Raw genomic sequence first — 27,097 nt, forward strand, 5'->3', positions numbered from 1 at the left:
CACAGTTAATCATACTGTTTGTAAACTGATTGTCGCATTTACAACACACTAATCAGTGCAGGTCCAAAACATAAGAAAAAAATCATCTGCATACAATTTTCACCACTATAGATATGCAGTAAAAATACATCAACGATTCAATCAATTTACTTACTGCTAATAGCATAAGTTAGATGTTCATTTAGAACATGGAATTCTATGATGAAAATATACTCCTCTTAATCTTTCTTTTATCCAATATCCTGTATAGTGGGAGAATGTGCCCTAGTCAAGTATTTTTAATCATGTATTTACTAGAAAACACCATTAAATCTGACGATTAGGATTTGGCTAGAGGGTAATGGGCTAAAATTCCTTTCTCCTCTTAGTCACCAAATGAACTATTAATTTCTTTTTCTGTTAGGCATCAACTGTTTACAGCCATCTTCTAAAGTTCCTTTACCAAAGGCCACACCATGAAACAATATACATAATTATCAAACAATGCCCGCTTCTTTTAGACAGAAATGAACCTGTTTAATATGATGTTTATCATCCGTAGGCACACAAGGTGGTATATATCTCTGCATACACAAAATAGTTCCAACCGGTCACCATTTACACTCAGAAGACGGTTCAAAAGTTGAAAAGACACTGGCTCGGTTAGATTTAGTGATTGGAATTGAAGAGTCCAAGGTTATCGATGCAAAGTAAAAATAGAAGCAAGACAAACATTACCCTTGTTTGAATTGTATACCAATCACAATATGCTAAGCCATGTTGAGTTATTTTGGCTGCCACACAAACCCAATACATTAGAATTACAAGATCGCTCTCTATAAAGACAGTGAGTAGCTGGGGAACCCTGAATATGCTGAATGCCAGGGCATGTCTTCTATTTACCCAAAAAAGCTCACTCAGGTTTCCTATAAATGGATGAGTAATAATGAGATTCAAGTTCTTTTAAACTTGTTGCAGCCTGTTCAGCTACTGTTGAAAGAAGTCGGTCTGTTTCTTCAGATTGCTGCTCAAAGTTTGAAACACGTTGCTGAACATGCTCATTTAAAGATGCAAAATCAGAGAAAACAGCTGTCTGCTTTAGTTCGGAAACAAGCTTCAAGAGCGAGTCAGCTGCTTGAACCTGGATGTTAAATTTAGGAATCAATCAAGGATGAACAAGAAATATGTACAATCAGAAAGAAGGCGCTATTCTTGGTTGCTCCTAAACTCGAAAAGCTATTCATTTGAGAAGTGCAATTTTCATCTGAATATGTACTATGCAAAAAAAGACAACATAAATACTTAGCTACACAAGCGTCTTTTAACTCACAAGCACGCCATGTTTACTCCTTTGAAACAAATACACATTTCGTCCGAGAAACGGTGCCTTTTAAAGAGAGGAAAGCACCAAAAATAGAAGACGGGAAATTGTCTCACCACACGTGAAGCATGTATCTCCATTTGAAATGCCTCTTGTGAATTTCGAAATGGTGCATCATTGACCTGTCAACAATATTTATTGCCATTAAAGAAATCAAGTATTTAACGATGGCAAGTTGCCATTTCTGTTGAGAAACTATCAATTAGAGATTGATTTTCAGCCACCATGTGTTACCAACTTACCACATATCTTTATATGCATATGGACTATTTGGAATGGAAAGTATTAGAGTATTGAATATTCAGGCACTATTAGCATTACATTTATGTGGCAAAACATAGCAAATTGAAGTGTAAATGGAATTCAATTACACAGGTTTAAAACATGAAATACGGCAAATTGAAAAATGCATAAATACTGCAACAAAATTTAAAATGGGAATTATAAGCAAAACCCAGAGGGTTCTTTTGAAGAAGGGAATAACCCGTTATGTTCTGGATTTGACCAGATTTATAAAAAATCCTGGCATGCTGGTTTGACTCACCATGGCCCAGGCGCCGGGTGCTGCTTACCCATGTTACCCATGGGCAAATGCAAATTTTTAGTGTTTTACTGTGTTACCCTGAGTTTCCGGGACGGGGACAGCAGGACGAGTTTCTGGGATGGCAATTTTTTTTGCCAATTTTGGGGATGGTGGGGGGACGGCAAAGGGGATGGCTATATAAAATATAGGGAAAATTTAAAATATATAGGGAAATTTTAAATGTTCATATGAAAAATAGATAAAGCATGTATATATACATTATATTCATATGAAAACATGGATAAAGCATAAAGCAGGTATATGTAAATTATAGAACCTTAGCATACCACATTTGTGTTCAAAATCCATTGTCAATACTCAATCTGCATTCATAATTGAAACTACAAAAGACAAAGAAACTATCAAGGGTGCATAAGTGGCATCTGTCACAGAAAAGCTAAATCAATGCCAAGGAAATTCTATTCAGATATGGCTAACAAAAGAAGCAGGAAAGAAATTGACTCTGTAGGTGGCCATGAATACACACCTTATATATTCAATTTCAAAAAGATTGAAACAGGTTCATTTTGAGTCTCTAAATCTTATCAATAGGTCAGTAATTTGTTAGAAAAAATGCAGTCCACAAACATCATATAACAATCCATGAAATGGGTGTCAACACACAACTATAACCCACACGGACAAACAAATGTCTGTTTACAGCAATGGGTTTCACGGCTCATCCCGGCAGATCCCACAACAAAAACAAATGAATAATTTACATCATATCATGTTTTGTTTCAGTATACCTTAGATGCCACCCTGAATGAGCTCTGAAAACCATAAAGGGAAATCGCAGAATATTGAACTCAAGCTTTAGCAAGTTATCTTTGTTCTTATGCCTCAATCTATTAGTATTACTATTAATTAATGATCAAAGGGACTTTTAGTGACAGTCTAAGCCTATTAACCAGAAAAGTAAATGTAGTTTACTAGTGGATATTATGTGTAATGCCCCAAACCAGGTGGATTCTCAGATGATTACAGTTAAGCTCATTTTCCATATTTCCAGTGAGCTAAGCTGAAGCAGTTAGAAAATATTTTATTTATTATTCATTGGTCGTATTTTAATTTATTTATGGGAATTTGAGCCATTAAATATTAAATATATTATGCTATTCAAATTATGTCAAAAGGGGTGTTGAATTTCCATTGAGGCCATCACAAGCTATTTTGTGAAGATTCTTTACAGTTATGTTGAGCTGTGCATGAGATGGATGCCATTTGGCATCAAGGTATGGTGGAGGTTTCAATGCAATTTTCGAATTTGCATTTCCTTCCAAACCAAGCGTAGGGCTGCTTGGGCACCCATTCTAGTGCATTTGTCTATATATTTTGACCTAGAGTCTTCTAGGGGATTTTTTACCAATTCACCTTCTCAATTCTTACGTTATATGAACATCTGCTTCTGCAATCATCTTCTATGAACAAAAACCCATAGGAGATTACAGCTTGTGGAAGAAAATCCATGAGTTGTGAGGGTCAGAAAACGAAACCCCTTTGATTTTGGAGGGCATTCTCACTCAGAGAGTGCAATGGAGCTTCACTGGATGGTGCAGATCAGCCAAAGTTAGTGTAGCGTTTATGTGCAAATGTATGCTTTGCAATTTGATTTCTAGAATTGCAGTTGGAGTATTTGCTCGTGTGCAGGTGGTGGTTGTTTCCAACGCCTAGATCAGTAACTTTTGTTGTAGCATCTCTGTGTTGTTTGGGGTAAAATTTGATAATGTAATGTTGAGGTTTGCAATGTAGAAGCCACTCAATTTTGTAAAGAAGTGCATTATTAGTTTCAAATCATTTTTATGTTGTGGGTGCTGTTGTTATTACTGTTATTTTTCTGTTCAAAATCATTTCCAGGAACTGAGGATATCCATTTTTGCTATGGAGAAGATTGAAGAGTTTCAGTATTTCAGTGGGCAGTGTGAGTGATCCAGCAGGGTGAGTTTGATGCATAGTTTGATCCGTATTGTAATTGTTGTTGTTGCTTAAGTATTTGCCTGTCATAACAGTCCCTCTCACTGTAGAGATCAGATTTGAAATAATAAAAAAATTGAAAAAGATGTTAGTGCAATTTGTGCAACTTTGGTGTTGACTAGCTAGCTTTTATCATACTGTTCAGTAGTAGTTTTCATGAAGTTTTTATTTTTACTCAAAATTTGTTTCATCTTCAAGAAAATCTGATTTGGGACCCCAAGTAATGAACATTGTTGATATTGTTGTCATTGATGTCAAACCAGTTATCCAGTTTGGACCGGACAGTGTATGTGGTCTAGATTGGTCCGAATATCGGTCTAGATGTTGTATGCAGTCAGTATGTGCAGTTCTTTTGTTATGGATAGATGTTGTTATGGACAGGCGTTATGATGCAGTATGATGGAGGTAATATGATGTGGCAATCTCTGGAAGATCCTTGTTCCAGAATCTTGAGTGCTCATTGATCCCGGTATCAGTTATGTGTCCCAGTATTAGCTGTTTTGGTCAATATCAGTGGTATCTCTTCAAGTTTCGTGTTGCGGTATTCTTGGTATGCATGGAGTCTATATTTTGGAGATATTGTGCTTAATCTTGTAATAATGGGTCGATATTCTTGGGTCTGGATGACCTTGCCCCATTCTGATAATCTAGGTATATGCATTGGCAAATAAAGTATGTAAATGGAAGCGTGTAGAGAACTTGCGGAGGCTGGCATGAGTGTCTTGATAATGTGTTGGGCTTGGCCGATACACTATTTTGTATTTGTGCCCTCCAGTATATATATGCATATACATATGTAGTAGCAAAAAGGGAAGGCAATGGTATGAAGGTGTGTGTGAGAAAGAGATTAAGGAAGTTCATGAGATATGCGAAAGAGAGTTAGCAGCGAAGGTAGCAATGTGTAAAGTGTGAGTTAGGGTGAAAAGTCACTATTTTACATTAAAATTAACAAAACCCTTTGAAATTAATATGTAAACTAGTTAGTCAATAACCTTGCTTTAAGCTATCTTTCGGGTTTTCTTTTGGTCGGCAGCCTTAAACTTCAGTTACGAATCTGAAAATTTGTGTGGTGGTAGGAAACATCCACTTCTAAAATGGGTCTTCATCAGATTTGATATTTGTATACATTTTCATTCTCAGTCGACATCTTCTTTCATGCAGGTCGAAATAACAGGTTTTTCAGCCTTCTTACAGTCTTCTGTATGGTCTACAGCCAAAAACACATTGTACAGACCTAATATTTTTACTGGAGCTTGGAACCTTGATTTTCTAAAATGAGTATTTCTTATATTTTCATGTTTCATTCATTTTAATCTTCTGTTCATATCATCTTTTCTACAGATCAAAAACACTAGTCTTTCATGGGGTTCATTGGAATTAATTTATTCATATCCTCCTTTACTCTAGGTGCTCAAATCATTCATAATACATTATGTGTCATTTCCATGAAGTGACCACCATTTTTTATAGTAGGGTGATTGAAATTATTTGGAAATTTGAAGCCCCAACAAGACTTTTCAAGCCCAAATTCATACCAAGGGTAAAAGATATTCTAGAAGCGGAAACCTCACTCCAAGATGATATATCCAATGCTTATGTTGAGTATAGAGAACTTGCACTACAAATCTGAGAGATTTTATCATTGAAAGATTTTATGTCAATGAATAAAAGCAATGATGGAGTACATCATGAGCCCAAGTCACACTCTAAGCCCAAAGATTTGGAGCATTCATTGGGAAAATTAACTCTTTCACCTTTTGATGGATTTGATAAGAGCACTATTAGGGCTTGGCTGCAAAAACTTGACACATATTTGAATCTTAAATCTATGGCATAAGAGGAAGCCATAAAATTTGCAATCCTCCATGTTGAGGGCATTGTTCATGACTAGTGGTATCATGGTTTGATTACTCAAAACCATAATCAAATCAGTTGATTGGAAGATTTGATAGAAGAGATCCCGAAAAGCATTTCAGAAAGTTGGCTTGGCTCAAACAAAAAGGGAATGTGGAAGAGTATGTTGCTGATTTCAGAAATCATCAGTTATGATAATTGACATATCTGAAAGAAGACTCGTTGTTTTCTTCATAAAAGGCTTGTCCAAGCATCTTAAGGGTCTTGTGAAAGCATTCAACTTTTATTATTCTATGCATTAAGAAACTATCAAGAAGGCCTATGATTTGGAGAGGACCGTACCCCAACAAAAATCCTCTACAAAGTCTACATATTGGAGTAAGCAAAAGGGGAGTTTTCAAAAGAAGCCATGGGCTGTTCCAACACAAAAATCAGCACCTCCCTGTTGAGACATGGGCCAGCTAGGACTCGAACCTAGGACCTTCCATATGCTACAAGAGTGCTCTACCACTGAGCTACTGGCCCCTCTTGGACCAGTCCATCGTCGGTCCGGGTGTGGCTTATTTCCAACACTAACACCCCCCCTTATCACATTCCTGTCAACAATATCACTATGTACGAGATATGGTTGACAGGAATGTGATAAAGTTAGAATATGTGTGTACAGGAGATCAGACTGCAGATATTCTGACCAAACCACTTTCCAGAGTGAAGGTTGATCACTTCAGAAAGGGTTTAGGTATGATAGAAAGGTAATCTGCTTTGTAATCTATACTTACATATATGTAAGATGTTTAATGTGTAAACTTCTTTGTCATGTTTGGACTATCTCTTGGCTTCTTGCCACCTGTGTTCATATCTAAGAGGTGACGATCTCTCAGATACTGAACACTTGTATGTAGACATCATAAGGTGACGATCTTATGATAGTCAAACCAGTAATCATGTTGGATCACTGGTAAGTCATGGATGTGCCATGACTATGTTGTGATACAACATTTGTACAAATGTTATTGCATTATCACAACTTGGATATGATGAGAACTTAAGCACTTCTCATATGGTTATCCTTGTATTGCGTGTTAGGCAATACTGATATCACGTGTAGGTGATATCTCAACCATTGATCATGTTGGATCTCTGGTAAGTCATGGATGTGCCATGACTATGTTGTGATAAACATTTATAAATGTTATTGCACTTATCACAACTTGGATATGATGAGAAACTAACCTTTCTCATAGACTTATCCTTAAGTATTGCGTGTTAGGCAATACTGATATCACGTGTTAGGTGATATCTTGATGAATCTTACAGATCACATGTTTTGGTGATTTCTCACATGCTCAGGTGATGTTCTTCTATATTGTATCATATGTCTTGATGGTACTTCTCATGTATAAATGATTTTTGCTGACTGACATTATCTTAGTTATGAAAAGGAAATGTGATGCAGGTTGCCTTATCTATCTTCCAAAGCTAAGAGGGAGTGTTAATGCATGGTAGCTTATGCAAGATAAGATCTTCCTAACCTTCCTTGTTATGTTAATTATCTACATGCTTCATGTCTGATTTATATTGCATATGATTATCGGATTGTACAAACATTGCTTATCATTATGCTATCGGGCTAACAACCCGATAGCATATTAATGTCAATTGTTAATTGGCATTAATATGCTATCGGGGTATTAACCCGATAGCATATTAAATGCTATAAGTTATCGGGTTAAATTCGCCGATACATACTTGCTATCGGGTGCATAAACATTGGCACCGATTCACATCTGTTATCGGGCTTAATTATATCGGGCATATTTGTTATCGGGTTTAATGAGTACACCGCTTCATTTGGCATTAACATTGGTTAACAAATGCACCGGTTGGATTATATACATCGTGCACTTTGAATCATCGGTGTTTATATGAACCGATTCATTATATTGATCAGTCATTATATTATGATATTACAATATGCTATCGGGGGTTTTTGAACCAATAATCAGCATTGTGTTAATGGTATAATTGTAAAGGCACCGATCAATGGGTGCATTGATCGGTCATGCCTAAAAGGCATGACCGGTCAATACACCAATTGACCGGTTGCCTAAATGATATATATGCCAATTGAATTCATTTGGAGAAGACATAGAAAATATTAAATGATCTCTCTCCTTCAGACCTGCAGATAAAAATCAGAATTATTAGACATTGACATAATTCCTCATATCCATATATAGCATTCATAGTTCATAACTTGTTCTTTAATTGAAATTGAAATAACTTTACACTCCCACTGTTTCTATGAGGATTGACGATGAGACCAAAAATTGACCTCACAAGGAAGAAGCTTTTTTTTTTTTTTGGCAGGGAACCATGGACTTCAGGACAGAGATATTTGGGAAAAGAGCAAGTTCATAAAATAAAAGTCCAACAAAGAAGCTGATTCAAGTGACTCTTAAGAAGAGTTCTATGACCCCAAAGATATTCCTCATGAAGAACAAAAGAAAGGGGAAGAAGATGGTGGCATGCTTGCATCACTTTCAAGTGCTCAAAGATATCATTCAATCAGAATTCATGGAGAGCTTGCTAGACAAAGAGTGACTGTACTGATCAATAGTGGAGCCACCCACAATTTCTTTGATAAAGGCTTAGTTAGAAGGACAAGACTAAAAGCTGAGTATTTTGAAGGTTTCAATGTCACTATAGCTGAAGGCTACATCCTTCCTTTCAACAAGAGGACTCAGAAGCTTGACATCAACTTTGAAGATCATAAGGTTTGTGATGACTTTTATGTTATTGATCTAGGTGATCTTGGCATGGTTTTGGATGTGCAGTGGTTACATTCTTTCGAAGAATGTACTACAAACTATCAAACAATGGAACTCAAGTTCAAATCTGAAAGGAAATTTCTAGTTCTAAAGGCGATAACAAATGGAGCTTCTCAAGTGGTCACAGCAAGAAGGATGGAAATAATTTTTCAGAAGAGCCAAATTGCATGGACCGCCACTTGTTTGGTGATTACAAAAGAACCTTCCAAAGGTAAGAATAGTCCATTTAATGTTGACAAATAAAAGAAATTGAACAAGCATAGTGTGGTTTTTAATGACATGTCTTCAAGATTACCACCAAATGGAGAGTTTCAACATATCATAGAGTTGGAACATAGGTCAAAGCCTGTTATAACCACTCCCTATTGTCATCCTAGAATGTATAAGGAAGAGATTAAGAAGGCTATTAAAGAACTCTTGGCTATTGTTATCACAAAAGCTTGCACCCTTGCTGAGCTATCAACTCAACAACCTTGTGAAACATGGAAACAACCCCGAAGTGTGGAACCTTGCGCAAGGGGGTTGAATCTCCGGAGAAGGCCGGCTTCCTTCTCAATCCAGGTGCAAATGTTGAACCAACTCAACACTTCAAAACTAACTCCTAGGCCTATCCTAACAAATTGCAGAGGTAAAGAGAAGAAATATTTGAAATAAAACGAGGTGATGCACCAAGAAGAGATTGTTTCTCTCCCTACCCGAAATGACACAAAAAATCAACTGAAACACCCAGGAGATGCACAAACTTCAGTTGTATGAGTGATCCCAATGCATGTATGAAGGTTAGAATTCACTGAATGCCAAGAGGGGAGAAGGTTTCCCACAAGTCACACTCAAAAATAAATTTAACACAACATATAGGAGAAAAGAACCACAAAACATACACCTATGATGAAGGTAAGAAAACATACACAACATACATAAGTTGAAAGTAGGCAAGAATGGTGATTTCAATTAATTATAAGGCCAATGGCCAAACTTACAGTTGTAAAAATGCAAGATAAATACAAGAGAAGTGGGAGAGCATGGAATAGCTCAAGCCAACAATGAGAGAACCCTTTACAATGAGGCTTAACAGCCTTTATATAGAAAAATGGTTACAAGAGTGATATAGAAAAATGGTTACAAGAGTGATCATGACCCCTGTATGTCAGTCTAGGAGTGCAGGGAAGTGCACGCACTTGACTTGTACATGCAAGCAACCTAGCCATACCCACAAAAGGCAACCCTGAGAAGGGTGGATTGACTGACCTTCCAAAGTCAAAGTATACAGACATGACATAAGTCACTGCAACAAGCATGGCCCCGTACCTCCCTTGATGGAAATCCTGCCAAAAACATTAAATGCACCCCTGTGGCTCCACAAAAGAAGGTGCATAAGTCACCAAAGTTGTCGGAGCATTTAAAGCTTTGAGTGTCGATCACGCCATTCGGAAGTGTTGCAAGCTAGGAGTTTGGAAGACTTCGAAGACCTGGGTCACCGAAGTTGGGGAAACTTTGGAGACCTGGGTCGCCGAAGTTGGGAAGACTTGGGAAACTGGGAACTTCGAGGTTCCGGAGTTCCAAGGTTGAGGAAGAGAAGACCTGGGAACTTCGGAGACCTGGGTCATCGAAGTTGGGGAAACTTCGGAGACCTGGGTCACTGAAGTTGGCAAGACTTGGGAACCTGGGAACTTCGAGGTTCCGGAGTTCCAAGGTTGAGGAAAAGAAGACCTAGGAACTTCGGAGACCTGGGTCACCGTAGTTGGGGAAACTTCGGAGACCTGGGTCACCGTAGTTGGGGAAACTTCGGAGACCTGGGTCACTGTACTTGGGGGAACTTCGGAGACCTGGGTCACCGAAGTTGGCAAGACTTAGCAACTTGGGAACTTCGGGGTTCCGGAGTTCTGGGGTTGAGGAAGAGAAGACCTAAGAACTTCAAAGACCTGGGTCACCGAAGTTGGGGGAACTTCGGAGACCTGGGTCACCGTAGTTGGGGGAAGTTCGAAGACCTGGGTCAACGAAATTGGCAAGACTTAGCAACTTGGGAACTTCAGGGTTCTGGAGTTCCGAGGTTGAGGAACCGAAGTTGGGGGAACTTCGAAGACCTGGGCCACCGAAGTTGGAGAAACTTCGAAGACCTGGGTCACCGAAGTTGGAGAAACTTCGGAGACCTGGGTCACCATAGTTGGGGGAACTTTGGAGACCTGGGTCATCAAAGTTGGAGAAACTTAGCAACTTGGGAACTTCGGGGTTCCAGAGTTTCGGGGGGCAGAAGAAAGAAGGCAAGGGAAGGAAGGAACCTCCGACAAAACAACACCTCACATTTCATAATTCCATTGCTTTTTTCCTTGATCAACTGAGGCAACGGTGGTCCATAGAACATAACTTTGATTGGTTCTCACTGATGGACCAAGGGTGTCATAAAATGACAACAACTATGGGATACATTAGACCAAGTTCCAAACCTTTGCATCTTTTGTAATGCTAGTGAAAAAGGATAGTGTTGTGATGATTTCACACATTGTCCCATTGCAAATGGGGACCCCCACTTTTTTCGCTTTCACTGGGTGTTTTAAGTTTAGCTGGTCTAGCTTCATAGTGGTCGTAGTTGTTAGCCTTTGCTAGTGAGAGAAGGTGTAAGTTGCTAAGATGTTGAAGTTGTCAAGTTGGAAAGGTCTTGTCAAGAATGTTAGGGGTTGTGAGGGATGGATGATAGAGCATGTAGTGGCAAATTCGCTTGCAATTCCATTCATAGCACCTTAAGGTCGCAAATTTCAAGTTCACACAATGTTATTCGAAAAGGTGAAAAATCTGAAAATTTGTTTAACCCCCCCTTGAGCATGTATAAAGTTATGCATCCCAACCCCCTAAACCCACCATTGCACACCTACACACCAAATGCACTCCAAGGCATCTAGTGTATACCTTCCCTTAGAAACCGACCTGCCTTGGGATTGTGCAAGAGAGGGTCTGATTTGTGACCTGTCTCAAGCTTATGCAGCTAGCCACCTTGTGTGTGCACTCATACCTTTTGTATTGTGCTCAAACCCACTCTTTATTGTATTTATGCATAACTATTCCTTGGATGCGCTCATTCCTATCTGATCAATGCAAGCTAGCTCCTTGGATGTGCTCTACTTGCATCTTTGTGCAAGTCAATGTATTAAACTCGCTTGTGTTTGTGCAGTGATAGCTCTCAAATGCGCTTAAGGGAAAGGGTGATTATAAAAGTTAAGTGCTGAAACTTGTTTATTTGTGCAAAGCACCCCCTAAAATCTGCCATGCACATTCATTTGTGGAAGGGACTCCTTGAAATCTTCCAATATCTTGAGGAGGCTTTGCACGAAGTTAAAATTTTTAAGACTCTCCCCCTAAGCCCGCCATTCAACTTAGAAAAGGCGTTGAGGCCTTTTAAATCCACCATGCAGCCTAGGCCTAAATCCGCTCAAAGCCATGAGAGCTTAAAAGTTTAATCAAACACCAAGCTGGCTAGGAGGTAATAGAGGATATTGTGCGAGCACCCCCTTTCAAACCCGCTATGCATGTCAGCTATTCATATGCACTCAAGAGGTAAGGACATGAAAACAGGTTAAGAGTTGATTAAGGGAGGGTTTAAGTCCCCTAGGCATGTAAAATTTCTGTATTCCAACCCACGCTCACCCTCCTCTTTGTGCACGTAGAACTTCAAACCCCGCCCATACTTTGTGCAATCAAGGCTTCTAAACCCACTGTGCAAGTAAAGGCATTAAATGCACTCAAGCTCATGAAGATTTTGTGCAAGGATAGGCTTCAAACCCTCCCTGCAAGATGGGGCTAGATTTGCGCCCACGTTGGTTAAAGGCCACTCCTCAAGTACATTCAATGGGAAATTAGTGTAAGCAAGAACCTCCTATGCACTCTACAATGAAGACTCAGACCTTGGAGGAGCTAGAAACTCGAGAATCAGACATTGATTGTGAGGGAATCAAACCTGATTCGCATCAATTCAAAGCAGAAGTAATTAAGTTTGATTGAGATGTGTGAATTGTGCTGAGGGAGGTTGACTTGGATCTTCATCTATACACCCTCTCCATGATTAATTCCACAATTAGCCGACTTGAGGGAGGTGAAAATAAGATTAAACATGCAAAGCCCACCTCTTTGTGCAAATGAAGTCTCAAAGCCCACTCCTACACTATGGTGCAAGCACTTACATAAAGTGCACTCAATGTGTTGTGTTAACCTTTGTTTCAAATCCACTCGGCAGGGTAAGATCCTAGGTTGGCCCATGTGATAAAAGATTAAAGATTCAATTGGCATAAACTATAGTCGGCCTAGTTGAAGTGAGGTAGATGTAAAACAAGGGTAAACTTGCTCATTTTGACAACAATTCAACCCAAAAACAAAGAGCAGAATAAGCAGACCTGACCGAAAATAACAAGCAGATCTGAGACATACTACCTTTCAATTCAAGGCAAATTCATAAATCAGACAGTGCAAATTTGTCATGGACGACCTAGTGCGAATTCAGGGAAAACGTGATGAAAATCACAAGTCAAATAAAGGAAATCGGACTTGAAATTTGTTTCAGATTTTAAAAAAATATGGTTTTCATACTTAGTGTATTCATTAAAATATTTGTTTTTTAGGTTTAAGGCAGCATGGAACAAAGGGAAATTAATAACCTCAAGGATCCAAGGTATTCATTGCATCACAATTGATGATGAGGAAATATGACCATCTTCAATTTCCTTCGGAAATCCAAGAATAAGGGTTAGTGTATGGAAGTAATCTAGTTGAGGAACATTGTACCGTGGAGATACCCCTACATCAAGGTGAAGTGCACCATGAACAAAGGGTTCTACATCAGGCATGGACATCACAAGGTCAGGATCAAACATCATCAAGCATATGCTACATCAAGAGCATGTTCACACTTCAAGACTAGAGATTGTCAAGAAGAGGTAGGATGTTCAAGGTGAAATACATCATCAAGGAGAAAGCAAGGAAGATTCCCAAGTCAGAGGATTGAAATGCAAGCACGATCAAGGAGAGATAGTTTCAAAAGAGTTAAGCAAAGTTGGATGCTTGATCACAAATGATCATAAAATTTGAGAATATGCCCCACCTTCATCACATTGGGCGATTGGATAATGTTGAGTATCAAGAGATATTGCTCAATCACAAACACTTCTTTGTGATGATTTACATGGTGTAGATGAGATGGCATCTTGTTCATCATTCAACCAATCAGATTATTTCACATCAACTTGTCCAAGTCCATTGACACTGACTCATCCAAAGGTGGAGCAAGTGACACATGGCGATTCATCAAATATTGTTTCACATACCTAACCTCATTTCTTGTTGGTCGTCATTCAAGGAAGGACATGTGTCCATCAAGATGTAATTATTTCATTGGTTGAATGGAGTTAGTTGTGTCTAACCCTAATTAGGGTTTTGTCATGTAATCTCTGCCATTGCTCTTGAATTGATTTGAACCTTTCAATTGTAATGAGTCCTCTATATAAGGCTCAATTCTCTCATTTGTATAGGTTAATAGTTGTTAGATAGCAGTTAGTCATAGAGTAGGAAGAAGAAACTCAAAATTGTTGTCAAGACTTGTCGGAGTTAATACATGATTTTCATTGAAGCATGGTGGATTTCTATGTGTTGTTTCTACATGTTGCATGGTTTCTTGTTACTTCTCAAATTTAGATAAAGTTCATTGGTTATAGTGGAGAAGTGTAATCATAGATGGAACACTCACAGAGTACTCGGCGAGTTTCTGAGCTCTACGAGTTTTTACCACTTTAACTCGCAGCAAGTTTGCAAAAAACTCGCCGAGTGATTGCCAAGTTTTTTGCAAAAACTCAGCAAGTTTCTATAAAAAACTCGGCCAGACTAAAAAAAGAGGGCCAAACATGTCAAAAAATTATCTATTTTTGGTTTTTCAGGTCAATTTCATTCTCTTCATCAGAATATAACATTTAAGTATAAGTGGCATTTCAATATGTCTTTTTCCTTTTTTATACTTTAAGTTATATTTCATGTATATATTGGCAAGATGTTTGAGAGTAGTTTCAGATCTCTAGGAGTTATAATGCAAATTCTAGGTTTTAGAAGATCTTTTAATTTTTCAGCCAGTCAAATTTCAGTAATCATTATGCTCCTATCAACATTCTCTTACTCTCTCTATCTCACTCACTTTATCTGCCTCGAATTTCAGATCCATCTATCTCCCTATCACTCTTCCTCTATCCCTCTCTCTACCACACTCCATCTCACTCTCCCCTCTCTCCCCCAAGATCTAGACCTATCTCTCTACCCCTCTTTTTCTCACCCTCAGACCCCGACGAGGGGTGCTACTCTCAACCTAATTTTAATTTGTAGATGCTTGGTGGCAAAGTTGGGGTGGAAATACCCCAAATCTCAAAAAAATGCCCTCAGAATCTTAAGTCAACCTTGTAGTTCATCCAGTTGTGAGCGCAATTAGAGCTTGTATGAAGCAATGGACACGAAGAAGAGGAGCAAGTTAGCTCAAAAACACCTCAATGACCTTGTCTTTGTGCAATATAATCTTCGATTGCGCGTAAGCAAGGTACAGGAAGTAGCAGGTGGTCCACTTGACTTGGATGATATAGATCCTTACAGTGATTGGACATCACAGGAGCAGCCTCCATTGTTTTCCGAGGATGACATCACTGATTTGGAGAGGCGGACTATGGAGGAGGAGGGGGGTGGATTTGGTTTCCCGTTGGATGACACTAAGGAGGAAGAGGATGAAGATGAGGAGTCATTGCCAGTGCTAGAAGTAGGTGGAGACATAGCTTCATCCAGAATGGAGGATGAGCCAGCCATACTGAGCGAGGAGGCACAGTCACGCCCACTGCAGACTTCTAGGACTAGACCCTCTAGTTTTTGCTAGAGTTGGGAGGAGGAAGTTGTAATTGTAATTTGTAATGATGCATTTACTTTTGGTTTTACAAAAACTATTTACTATTTTGCTTCCAGGCTTCCAGCCATCAGCATTCCTCATGAGGATGCGATTTTGTAGACACTTTGCATTTAAATATATCTCGAATCAGCTTGTTTCTTTTGTGCTATCATTTATTGACTCATTGGATGCATCTTCTCATTAAATTTTGCAAAAAAAATGCATTTTTTATTAAATTTAAGCGTCTTTTTAAGTTGTCGAGTTTTTCGCCGAGTTTTTCCCGAGTTTTTTTCCCAGGGGCTTGGCAAGTCGAGCCGAGTCGCGAGTAGTCCAACTATGAGTGTAATGATATATGATTGAATGCCGGTTCATATCATTTGTAATTTGTTGATTATAAGTTGCAGTGTAAGGTTAGTCTAAACCTTGTTGAGCACAAATTCAATTGTGGATCTTCATTTGAATTGCGTCAATCTTGGGTATTTGATGAATGTGAACAATATGAAAATCCTTTGTTATCCTTTGGAGATTGCATCAGTTTTGTGTAGTTGTTTTTGCATGGCAAAGCAAGGCTTGATTATGGAATTTGTCTATCAAAGCATCATCCTTTATTGTCATTGTCCTTAGGATTAGATTAGATCTCTTAACCCTCATCTCCTTTTATCTTTTATTTCCAAGTGAAGTTAGTTTCCACATTCCAACAATTTTCATAAACGTAAGTCCCCTTGTGATTCCAGCAATATCACAACCTACATCACTAACTCTATCCCGAGCATAAGTCGATTGTTCGCATTGTAAACCTTGGAGTCATCTCATTTGATCATATTACTTATCATATGAGGTTTCTTTGTTCAAGAGCAGATAGAATACTTGATATTTTATTCTATGTTTGAGGTGTCCTAAAAAACACATCAACAGATAGTACTATGTGTATGTGCATAGATTATAGAGCATTAAATAAGAAGGCTATCAAGAATAGATACCCACTACCCAAGATAGATGAGTTGATCAATGAGCTATATGGAGTTGTGTATTTTTCAAAGATTGATTTGAGGTTTGGGTCTCCTTAGATTCGCATTAGAGAATAAATACAAAAGACAGCTTTTCATTGTCACTGTGGGCACTTTGAGTTCCTAGTCATGCCATTTGGACTTACCAATGCTCTAACCACCTTCCAATCATGTATGAACCATGTTTTAGGTGGGCATTTGATGAAGTTTGCTTTAGTTTTCTTTGACGATACTCTAATCTACAGCAAAACATGGGAGGAACATTTGAAGCATTTGGATATAGTTTTTGATATTCTTGAGCAGCAATTTTTCTTTGCAAAGATGTCCAATTATGAGTTTGGAATGACAAAGATTTTAGCTTAGGGAATGTAACAAATGCCAAGGGGGTTCAAGTGTATCAACAAAAGATCCAAGCTATTCCCAATTGGCCACTGCCTACAAACTTGACTCAGATAAGAGGCTTCTTTGGTTTATGTAGCTATTACAGGAACATGTCTAGTTTTGTTGATGTGTTGATTAGGCACAAAAAGTTCTTCTCGCTCAAAATCTATATCTCTCAATAAGACAACCTTGGAAGCCAATTTAGAGGTGAAGGTGTTAGCCCATTTTCCTTGAGACAGTTTGAGAGCCTAAGTTTGGGATGTTTTGGCATTGAGGCCACCTTTTGTTTCTTTTTCATTGGTTTGGTGAAAGGTGTATCAACAATCACTAGAATTGTTAAATGCACAAAGGGTTATGCTGCAATTTATTCTTGCATTGTTGAATGCATGAGGGATGATGTTGCATGTGCAAAATGTGTGGTTGCAAATGCAAAGGTCAAGGTTGCATGGACAATATGTGTGGTTTCGGGTGTATAGAATGAGGCTGAATGGAAAAAATGTGTGGCTGCATGCTGTACTTCCACATTTCACCCTTCATCCGAATCTTCCTATAGTCTCAACCTTCATCTTGCCATAGCATCTTCTTGTTGCACCCGAGGCTATTGTACAATATGTGTGGTTTTGGGTGTATTGAATGAGGCTGAATGCAATAAATGTATAGCTGCATTATCTACCTCCACTTTTCACCCTTCTTTATCCATATCTTCCTATAGTCTCAACCTTCTTCTCGCCCTAGTGTCTTCTTGTTGCACTTGAGGCTATTGTTCCCTCAACCTTCTACCATGAGGTCCTTGCCCTATGTTTTGTTAGTCCCCAATATCATTCATTAAAAGAAATTCTTCCCATGAAACTTCAGGAAATTGATCGTGGTGTGATAAAGCATCATGCCTCCATTTTAGTATTCCTTGGATATTCTTCGAAACAAATTAAGCAAGAAATTTGGGACATTTACTAACCTATTGTGTCAAAGGTGGCTTAAGAGTCTGAAGTCACTGTGTACAGTAGACCGCCTACCTTCACAAGTAATGTACCTAATGACATGCATTGCTACTTCAACCCACAATGTAGTTAGTGACAGCCTCCTAGTGCCTTGTGAGGAGTGCTCAAATTGTTGTCCTGGCAATGCAAATTCATTCCTAGCCACTACTACATTAGGTTTTCTAGCCATAGCTCTTTGCTCGTAGATAATCCTGAAACTTCTGCAATAATTACTTCAAAGACACTCCTACCACATCATTAGCCATGCCCTTGCGAATTCATGCGCTAGCCCTTCATTATATATGTCCAGTCTCTGAAAGTAATCTAACCAGCCTACCTACTAGCAGATAGGCATGCATGCCTAGTCATCTGTATTAATAGTATTATTGTGTGATCTATAGGCTCTCTACAAATGATATCCAATTGTGTTAAAAAGAGCTGAAGCAAGGTGGCAAATTCCTTAGGCTGCTGATAGCTCTTGTGACATTGATTTTTTTCACAATGATGGTTCAGCAAGGGAAATTCAATATTGTCATAATTTTCAAAAAATGGTGACAGTTGAGAACATAAGGATTAAAAGCTTATCCATGTAAGTACAACAGGATGAGATGGCAAATTTGGGAAATTGTGATTTAATTATCTAGTAATTAGCATTAGCAGCCGATATGATGGAGCCAGGCACCTATACCACAAGTTATAGGTAGTAGTAACCTCATTCCTTTTGAATTGATTTATAAATCCCATACGTGTCTCTTGCTGATGGGTTGGTGGCAGTGTTGGAAGTTGCATGCTACCTTGGTAACAATGATATGCAGACAGATTAAGATCTGTAGCAATGTTCCAAATTACATTTGCATCACCAGCACTTGGGGTTTACCCTCTTAAGTGGCTACAAGTTTTTCCTCTGGTTAGATTCATTTTATAAATTTATTGTAGCTTTTGACCAGTAATAAAGAATAAATTGGAGCTAGAAAGAGGATGAACATGTGGTTGATAGTAAGAGCTAATATAGCACAAGTATGATAGCTTGTTCTAAGACTAAAATTTATTTTTTGTTACCAGGCCAAGAAGAAGAGAAGGATACTTAACAATACAAGGCACGAGACAAAATGAAAGCTCATGTTAACACAAGAACTGGAAATGAAAAAATTATATTATATTAATATCCACAAATGACCTAAGGTAATCAATGGGACTTGGGATTACAGTAAATAACGAAAGGGTCAGAGGTGCTAAAAGCTACTGCAACAACCAAATTTAAAGCATTCAAGACTACAACTACAAAGCAAAAGAAATGCGCAATCCTACAAATGTCAGTAAATAAAGCCATTGAATACAAAGTATTAAAGACTACAACTAGGAAGCAAAGAATTAAAAATCCTAATAAGACGAATGTACCTACAAATAAAACCGAATAATTAAATACAATCATGAGAGAGAAAGGGCCTGGCCAAAAGCACAAGGAAGAAGAAAGGAAAAGTAGATTAAGATGGCAAGTAGCAAAGAAAACAAAAAAATAACAGGGCATGGCTAGTAGCAACTGCATGCTCATGATTTGATATCACCAGGACATATACAATGAGACGGAAGCTAGATTTTTCATGCAGTGTAAACACTAAATTGTCTCAAGATGATAAGAAATGGAAGACTAAAATGATGCAACTCCTAAATCCTAAACCACCATGATACTAGCTATGGCACGCAAGCACATCACCTTTACAGGTAAGCGATACAGGTCATTTACCTAAATCTGATGCCAAACTGTTTATTTAAACCTGATGTCAACTCAGACTATAAATTTGATGCCAAAAAATTTTAAAAGCCCCACGCTTAGGTCGACTACAATATAAGATAGGAAAAGAATAAACATATGACTCCCATCTGCTAATTTAAGGTTGAATTATAAACTAAGTACGATGATTCCTTGACATTTCAACCCTCCATGGATATGAAATTTTAGCAAAACAGCAGAAATTAAAAATGGGAATTATAGAAAGCATCTTACCCTTGCAGCTTTAACAAGGTGAGAAAAGTTATCCAGAATAGTATTTATGTCTGTATCTGCTCGTTGTGTAAGAACTTTCTGCTTCTGAGCTGCAGCTTGAGCAGCTGCAGCAGTGGGACCAGAAATACCTCTTGCACCTATTCCAATACCTGCACCTCCCACACCACCTACAACTGGCTTATTCATTGAAAACCCTGCAGCACAAATCATAAGATTTACTAGATGTCCCCAGCTCAAATTTGAGTGGCACAATAAAAGTAAAATGTTTACTACAGTATTTTTTTTTAAATGATTGTGGACTACTATGAGTTTTAACATGGCAAATCACGACTATCACTATAATGAAGAAACACATCTTCTTGTAATATCTAGATTCCATATATGGAATTATGAAGCAGTTTAAAATACTATGTAACTCTATAGATCTCAGAAGGAAAATTTCAAATACAGCTCGTCATTTCCCTGGTATTTGTAGTACATAAAATATATAACAAAAATTAGATATTGACTTGGTGACCAGAAATCAAGCTACCATCAAGAAGTGGATATATTGAGTAGAAATCTAATTTGTTGTTGGTATGGTGAAAGGAACTAACAAATAAAGGCTACATTTTAAGTTGGTGCCAAAAATCAACAGAAATGAAGAAACAAATACATGAATTAAATGGCAAAAATTCTACTGAGGGACTAATTCAGCCAGTTGCCCAGCAGCTGTCCTGGGCACAGGCACACCAATTAGAAAATTCAGAATTTAAACCCTATTTTTTAAAAAGTTTTTAGGTCCAGCTATGCAGCTTTTCTGCATGTGGAAACACCCACCATAGTCTTTAAAATTTGTCCTATTGATAAGTGCAAGTTTTGTTTATCATTAGGTTTTTATTTCAGTGAATAAGGTTGTTTTTCACTTAAGAAGCTTGTCTTATTTTTAAAGCTCATGGGGCATTACTATGTTATTGTATTCAAAACTGTAGGGAAGTGCTGCGTGATTTTCCAGAATAATAACAAAAAATCTAGATCGCAGACATATTCTGATTTCAACTTATTAATTTACGTTTTTGTACTTTATATTTTCTGTATTCAAGGCACTCCAACTGCAGGACTGATTGAAGGTCAATATTCATCAATTACATTCAAACCCTATATTGCAGAATCAGCATAACATATGCATAATTTTAACTTGGTATCACAATGGAGAATCTCCCAAAGTTTATGTGGACGGAAATGGCTGCTTCCTTTGAGAGGGAGTTGTCAGAGGGTTTCAGCTGTTGTGATGTCAAGTTTCAATAATTTAAGTTGTTCTGTGCTTGTCAGAGGCGCGAGGATCTGTGATAGTTGGTAGGTGGTTGGGTATGATGCCCAAGAGTTTTCAATGATTGAAGAGATCTGTATAAGAGGTTTCTGCTTCAGATGAGCAAGTACAGAAATTTTGACAAATCCCCTATGAAAAACTAAGTTTGAGATATTGAGAAAGAAGTTGGGATTGATAAAGAACACCTTCTTCAAAGTCACCGTGTTCGCCGAATTTTCAGCTTCGGATTCGATATCCGGTGAACTTGTAAAAACTGTAAGAAATTCGCTAAAATTCGTTAAAAATTCGCTGGATAAGGCAGAGGTTTTTACCGTCGGCGGATGACCACTTCACTAATGCAGTCGGCAGGTATTGGGGCCGCGAAAGGGCCGCAGGTCGACAGTATGCCCGGCCGTCGGTAGGGTTTGTAGCGGCGGAAGACAGGATATAATTTTGTAATCTTGCCCGATACAATGCGAACTAAAATGCCCAATAAGATTGACCCATAACGAAAACATTTTAGTATAATGTTGTTGCCCGATATAATATAAATGTTAACTAATATAGCCTATTAACATTTCTTATAAAAGTGTTCCGATTTAACATTAATATATTATAAATTAAAATTTTTTAATTATTTATATTTAAAATTTGACAAATTAAAATTAAAATATATAAATATAATTAAACAAGTTTAATATTGTTTATTATGATATTTTTTGGATATATTATTATATTTTTAAAAAACTCAAATTTATATAAAGCAAATTTAATGGCGAATTTTTTTTTCGAATTTTTTCCTCTTGCCTAATTCAAGAAGATTATAGAGACTAAGAAGAGAATTGAATCCAAAATCAATGATTTTGAAATTGTGGTGATTCATGCCAAACCCGTGGGCACCACCCTAGATAGCCCTCTCCTTAACCCTAGTAGCGGTCAAGTTATGGATGCTGGAGGGGGGAAGGAGGGACTTGCCATGGAGAATTCAGCTCAAGTGTCCTTAGAACATGGGGACAATGCTAAGTCCAAGTTGTGGATAACTAGACAGAATAGGAGGGTGACCATCCCAAGAGTCCTCCCAAAAAAGAGCTTCAGAGCCTCTATTACAAATCCAGAAAAGGCCATCTTTAATAAGTTGGGCACCTTTTTTAAGAGTGTCCTAGATACAAGAGCCCATTCCCATTAAACTAAGACGAGGCACCTCATGATCATTAGCACCAGGGAGATACTTGTGGGTTAAAATCTTGGCCCAGTCCTAATCCTGACTGTTACACCACCTCCAATACAACTTAGCCACCAAGGCCTTGCTAACCAAAGCAATACATTTGAGGCCAAGACCCCCAGCATGTCTCGGTCTACAAATAGAGTCCCATTTAACTAAACTCCACTTAAAAGAAAGAAAACTACCAAACGAAAGAAATTGACGGGAAAGAGCATCAAACTCTCTTACAAAGCTGGAGGGGGTAGCCTGCACAAAACACCTATAAATGGTAAGCGCTTGCACCACATTCTTCAGAATAATCACTCTTCCAGCAGAGGATAACCACCTGTAAGTCCAATGATTAACCTTGCAACGAAATTTATCCAAAATTCCTTGCCAAAAATCTTCGCATTGAACCCCCAAATCTAAAGGAATCCCGAGGTACAACAAAGGAAGGGACCCTGTCTGAAATCTAAGGATCCTAGAAATCCTATTCTGAATAAGCCGAGGAGTATTAAAGAAGTATATGGATGATTTATCTTCATTAATTTTCTAACCTGAGGCTTTGCAATAGATATCCAAAGCTCTCCTGAAATTCACTGCCTCATTGATTCTAGCCCTCTCCATCAAACCTATATCATCCACAAACTGAAGATGAGAGCAGGGAGGTAGAGCATTGCTCCAACTCTAGCCCTGAATAAGAGCATGTCTCACCTGGGAAGTGAGAAATCTACCAAGACCTTCAACCATGAGAATAAATAAATAAGGAGATAAAGGGTCCCATTGTCGAAGCCCCCACGAAGCGCTAAACAATTTTGAGGGTTCCCCATTAATAAGAATAGAGAGAGAGGTAGAAGTAACACAACTAATAACCTAATTCACCCACTCTTCTCCAAAACCAAAAGCCAAAAGGATCTTTTGTAAGAAATCCTAACTCACCCTATCATAAGCTTTGGCCATGTCAAGTTTAATAAACATAGTCTTCTCCTTAGAGGATGCCATCGAATGAATAGCCTCCATTGCTATCACAACTCCATCAAGGATTTGTCTTCCATCAATGAAATCACCTTGCTCCTTAGAAACCAAAGTGCAGAGGAGAGGTTTGAGTCGTTCAACAATCAATTTAGTGATTATCTTGTAGACAACATTACATAAAACAATAGGCATGTACTGATCCAAGCTATTAGCCCCCTCCTTCTTAGGAATGAGAGCCAAGAAGGTAGAATTCATAGATTTGAGCATTTGTTTATTCCTATGAGATTCATGAACTACATCTAGAAGATCATACTTTATAATCTCCCAAAATTCCTAAAAAAACTCAATGGGAAACCCGTCAGGGCCAGGAGCCTTGCCTTTTTTCATTTGAAACACAACCCCCTCAAGTTCAGACAACAAAATGGGTCGTAAGAGAGCATCATTCATTTCAACAGAGACAAGAGGGGGAATATAGTTCAAGATGGCCCTCTCTTCCACCATAGCTTCAAGATCCTATTTGGTAAACAAATTAGAAAAATAACTGAGAACTTCCATAGCAATTTCTTTTTTAGATGAAAGACAAACCCCTTCTAAAGATATGAGAGAGGTAATAGAGTTACCATACCTCTGAGCCTTAACAAAAATATGAAAAAAAGTTGTGTTTCTATCACCTTCTTGGAGCCAATCCACATGAGGCTTTTGTTTCCAGAAAATCTCCTCACACAACTCCCACTCTTCTAAGTCCTCAAGAGCAAGGGACTCGGCTATACTGAGCTCCACAGTCATCCCTTGATCCCTAATTTGAGGCGTAACCTCGTCCAGCTTGGATTGATCTATCATCTTGTGTCTATGCAGATTCCCAAAACATTGTTTATTCCACCTCTTCAGCCTGTATTTTACATGTTGTAATATCTTCCCAAAGGTGTACATAGCCCGCCTGTGGGTAGGCACCCCTTCATGTCACCAATCAACCATAAGATCCTTCAACGACTGATAACGAAGCCACATCAATTGAAATTTGAAAGAGGGATTTTGGAGGTTCTAAAAGATGTAATAGAAAGCTTAATAGGCCAATGAACAGAACCCCTCCAATCAAGAATTTATGAACTAGTGGACCACCTATCATGCACCCAATAACAGGAAACCAAAAATCTATCAAGCCTTTCAGAAATAGCCTCAACACCACTCCTCTATTATTCCATGTAAAGACACCATTAATTGGCTTCACATCAATGAGATTCAAGATACCAATATTATCTCCGAGTAAATTTGAGGAAGGATCAAGCCTAAATAACCCACCTCACTTTTCCTCCAAACTAGTAATGACATTAAAATCTCCAACCAAAATCTAGGGGAGAAAAGGGTCTTGAGCCCGAACAAGATTGATGCGAGCCCAAAGATGTGACTTACCCACAAGATCAGTAGGAGCATAAATATTAGAGAAGAGGCCTCTTTCTCCAGTCTCAAAACTAGAAGCGACCATAGAAATGGAAGACCTGCTAGAAAACCACCACAAAGGGGAAACTTTCCTCGGGTTCCAGAAGCAAGACACCTCCCTGAACTACCATGAGAGCTCACTCCCTACCAAAGGCCCTGGGGCAAGACATGCAAAGCACAATTGGCCAAACCATCCACTGAAAGCTTGGTTTCTTGAATAAAAACAACATCAGGAGACTCTGAGTCAATTAATCTGTGAACAACCTTTTGTCTAGGGATGTTGTTCAACCCCCTTACATTCCATGAGAGCACAATCATTTATGTGATTGAGAGAAGTGGGAATTAATGGGCTTCACAGCCCCGACTCAACCAAAGTATCACCAATAAGATTAACCTTTTCCTGATCCATTTTTCGTCCACTCCTTAAAGGTTTGTCTAAAGAACCCTTTTTGAGGGTCTTCTATTGCAAGCCTAAAACAGGTAGGGCTTTGTTACTCTTCACAGAACCTGAGGCCACTATAGTGGAAGGAGAAGTAGACGCCATGACCACTGCACCTTCAGAGACCTGTGACCCACTAAGATCTTTGTTATCCTGAACATGGAAAGGCAAATCCGTAATCATTTGAACATCCTATTGATTCTCCAAAGATAGGGCCTGACCCTCTTTCTTGGAATCCCCATCCAGCACCTCATGCTGAACACCCAAGGACATTTCAACTCTTGGACCAAATCCTCTAGAACATCAAACCTATTTAGGGTGACATCATTTTGCCTATCCAACAAGGTTCTCTTCTTTCCTTTGCCTTTATTTTGAGGTTTGATAGGAATGAAGCCATCTTTATCAGCAGGACCATAATGCATAGGGGCTTTCCCCTTATCTTCCCCCAAAACAGAGTGAGGAGGATCAGACACAGCTAATTTAGAAGGTTAAAATGGTAATATCTTTTGGTTGATACTCTCTTTTGAAATTCTGTGGTTAATTTGGAAATTTAGAAATGATGATGTTTTCAATGGCATAGGAAGAATGCTTTCTGAGTCCCTCAAGAGCTTATAACCTATAATGTCTTTTGGCAGGTCACTGTTGTCATGAGGTTGTCAAAGAAGAAATTTTAGAAACTGATTGATGATGGATCTACCAGAATGTTCTCATGGGAGATCTCACACGGGTATACATGGACAAGGGCCACAGAAGAAAAGACCCCATTTGAAATTGGCCTTTCCAATTTCATAGCAGAATTGGATGTAAAGAGGAAGAGGCAGGTTAGAGCTTTCAAAGCGATCCCTATTTCAGTAGCAGCACCTGGAGCTCTAGTTGCAGTAACAGAAGAAATCCCAGAGGCCATCCCACTTCCAGGTTATGAAGGGAAGGTTCAGATATGGATGGAAGGGCCAGCTGGGTGGACAACATGGTTCGATAAGGATGATGGCAGAGACATAGATTGAGTTTTGGATGATGTATATTTTGTTCCAAATGTCTATGTTCTAGATTTAGATGGGTACATGGTTAGATAGTTCTATATTCATATCTTCTTATTCGAGTAACATTATAATGTAATTTTGTTCCTTCTCGGACTGGCATACTATGCCTGGTATACTCTACTGTAATTTTTGAAGTGACTATCCTGATGTAATTCTCTCTTATATCTTATATTAAAAAAAAAAAAAAATCCCTTCTATAGTAAAGATAATCTTGAAACACTTGCTAAAATTGGTGTTTCACATTCACTGGAATTTCAGCCAAAGGCTCTACCGCTGCTTTCCCAGAGAGTTTAGCAGTCTAAACAAAAATTGAGAGCAACAGTTTTAAGTTTAGATAATGAAAATCCAGTTAACCCAATTCTATTTAGAAAAATGAAAATTTAGGATGAAGCACATATTTTATAGGGTTTATTGTTGGAACAGACAATAGGGAGTACATCACAATGATCAGAGCCAAAATTAGTGGTATTGAAAGACTTTTTAAAATTGAGCCCATTTGTGGGCACTGAAATAAAATTTAACATAAATTGTAACTATCAAGTTTGATGTTATGATGGAATTACAAATCAATACAGGTGTCCAAAATGACCAATGAGTAGCACAATCATGAGATTAATCCATTTTAAAGTTGAACTTACTTGAAGAAGGTGCAGAATGACTAATCCATTTTAAAATTAAACTTACTTGAAGAATTAAGGCGCAGAGTAGAGGCAGAGCGCTGTATTTGTCTCTGTGTTCCGTTGCACCGTCTCTTCACATCACATGAATGCTGAGGGAGCTTTGATTTCGGATTTCATTCAAGGGCTTTGTTTGTGTTAGGATTCCCTCGTTCTCCGCTCGTATGAAGTTA

The 27,097-nt window shown here is 38.4% G+C and overlaps 1 protein-coding gene across 3 annotated transcripts; it reads right to left on the bottom strand.

Moving 5' to 3' along the window:
• Nucleotides 1-470: 470 nt before the first annotated feature.
• Nucleotides 471-27,097, bottom strand: LOC131037530 (mediator of RNA polymerase II transcription subunit 22a). 3 transcript variants are annotated; one of them, XM_057969700.2, is made up of 4 exons: nucleotides 26,932-27,097; nucleotides 19,868-20,061; nucleotides 1,417-1,482; nucleotides 471-1,120 (listed from the first exon to the last, which is right to left on the bottom strand). In XM_057969700.2, the coding sequence occupies exons 2-4, from the start codon at nucleotides 20,051-20,053 to the stop codon at nucleotides 893-895; spliced, it is 480 nt and encodes a 159-aa protein (XP_057825683.2). In that variant the 5' UTR covers nucleotides 20,054-20,061; nucleotides 26,932-27,097; the 3' UTR covers nucleotides 471-892. The 3 variants fall into 3 exon arrangements, with proteins under 3 accessions (XP_057825683.2, XP_057825684.2, XP_057825685.2); XM_057969701.2 differs by lacking the exon at nucleotides 26,932-27,097 and adding an exon at nucleotides 21,488-21,645; XM_057969702.2 differs by lacking the exon at nucleotides 26,932-27,097 and adding an exon at nucleotides 21,362-21,645.

This window comes from Cryptomeria japonica, chromosome 6, assembly GCF_030272615.1.
Source record: "Cryptomeria japonica chromosome 6, Sugi_1.0, whole genome shotgun sequence".
NCBI classification, from domain to species: Eukaryota; Viridiplantae; Streptophyta; class Pinopsida; order Cupressales; family Cupressaceae; genus Cryptomeria; species Cryptomeria japonica.

Excerpts from the sequence above, each read along its gene's own strand:
- LOC131037530 (XM_057969700.2), bottom strand. The coding sequence starts at position 20,053 with ATGAATAAGCCAGTTGTAGGTGGTGTGGGAGGTGCAGGTATTGGAATA. Across the intron at positions 1,483-19,867 it reads ACCTTGTTAAAGCTGCAAGG|GTCAATGATGCACCATTTCG; the intron begins GTAAGATGCTTT and ends TATTGTTGACAG. Across the intron at positions 1,121-1,416 it reads AGATACATGCTTCACGTGTG|GTTCAAGCAGCTGACTCGCT; the intron begins GTGAGACAATTT and ends TTTAACATCCAG.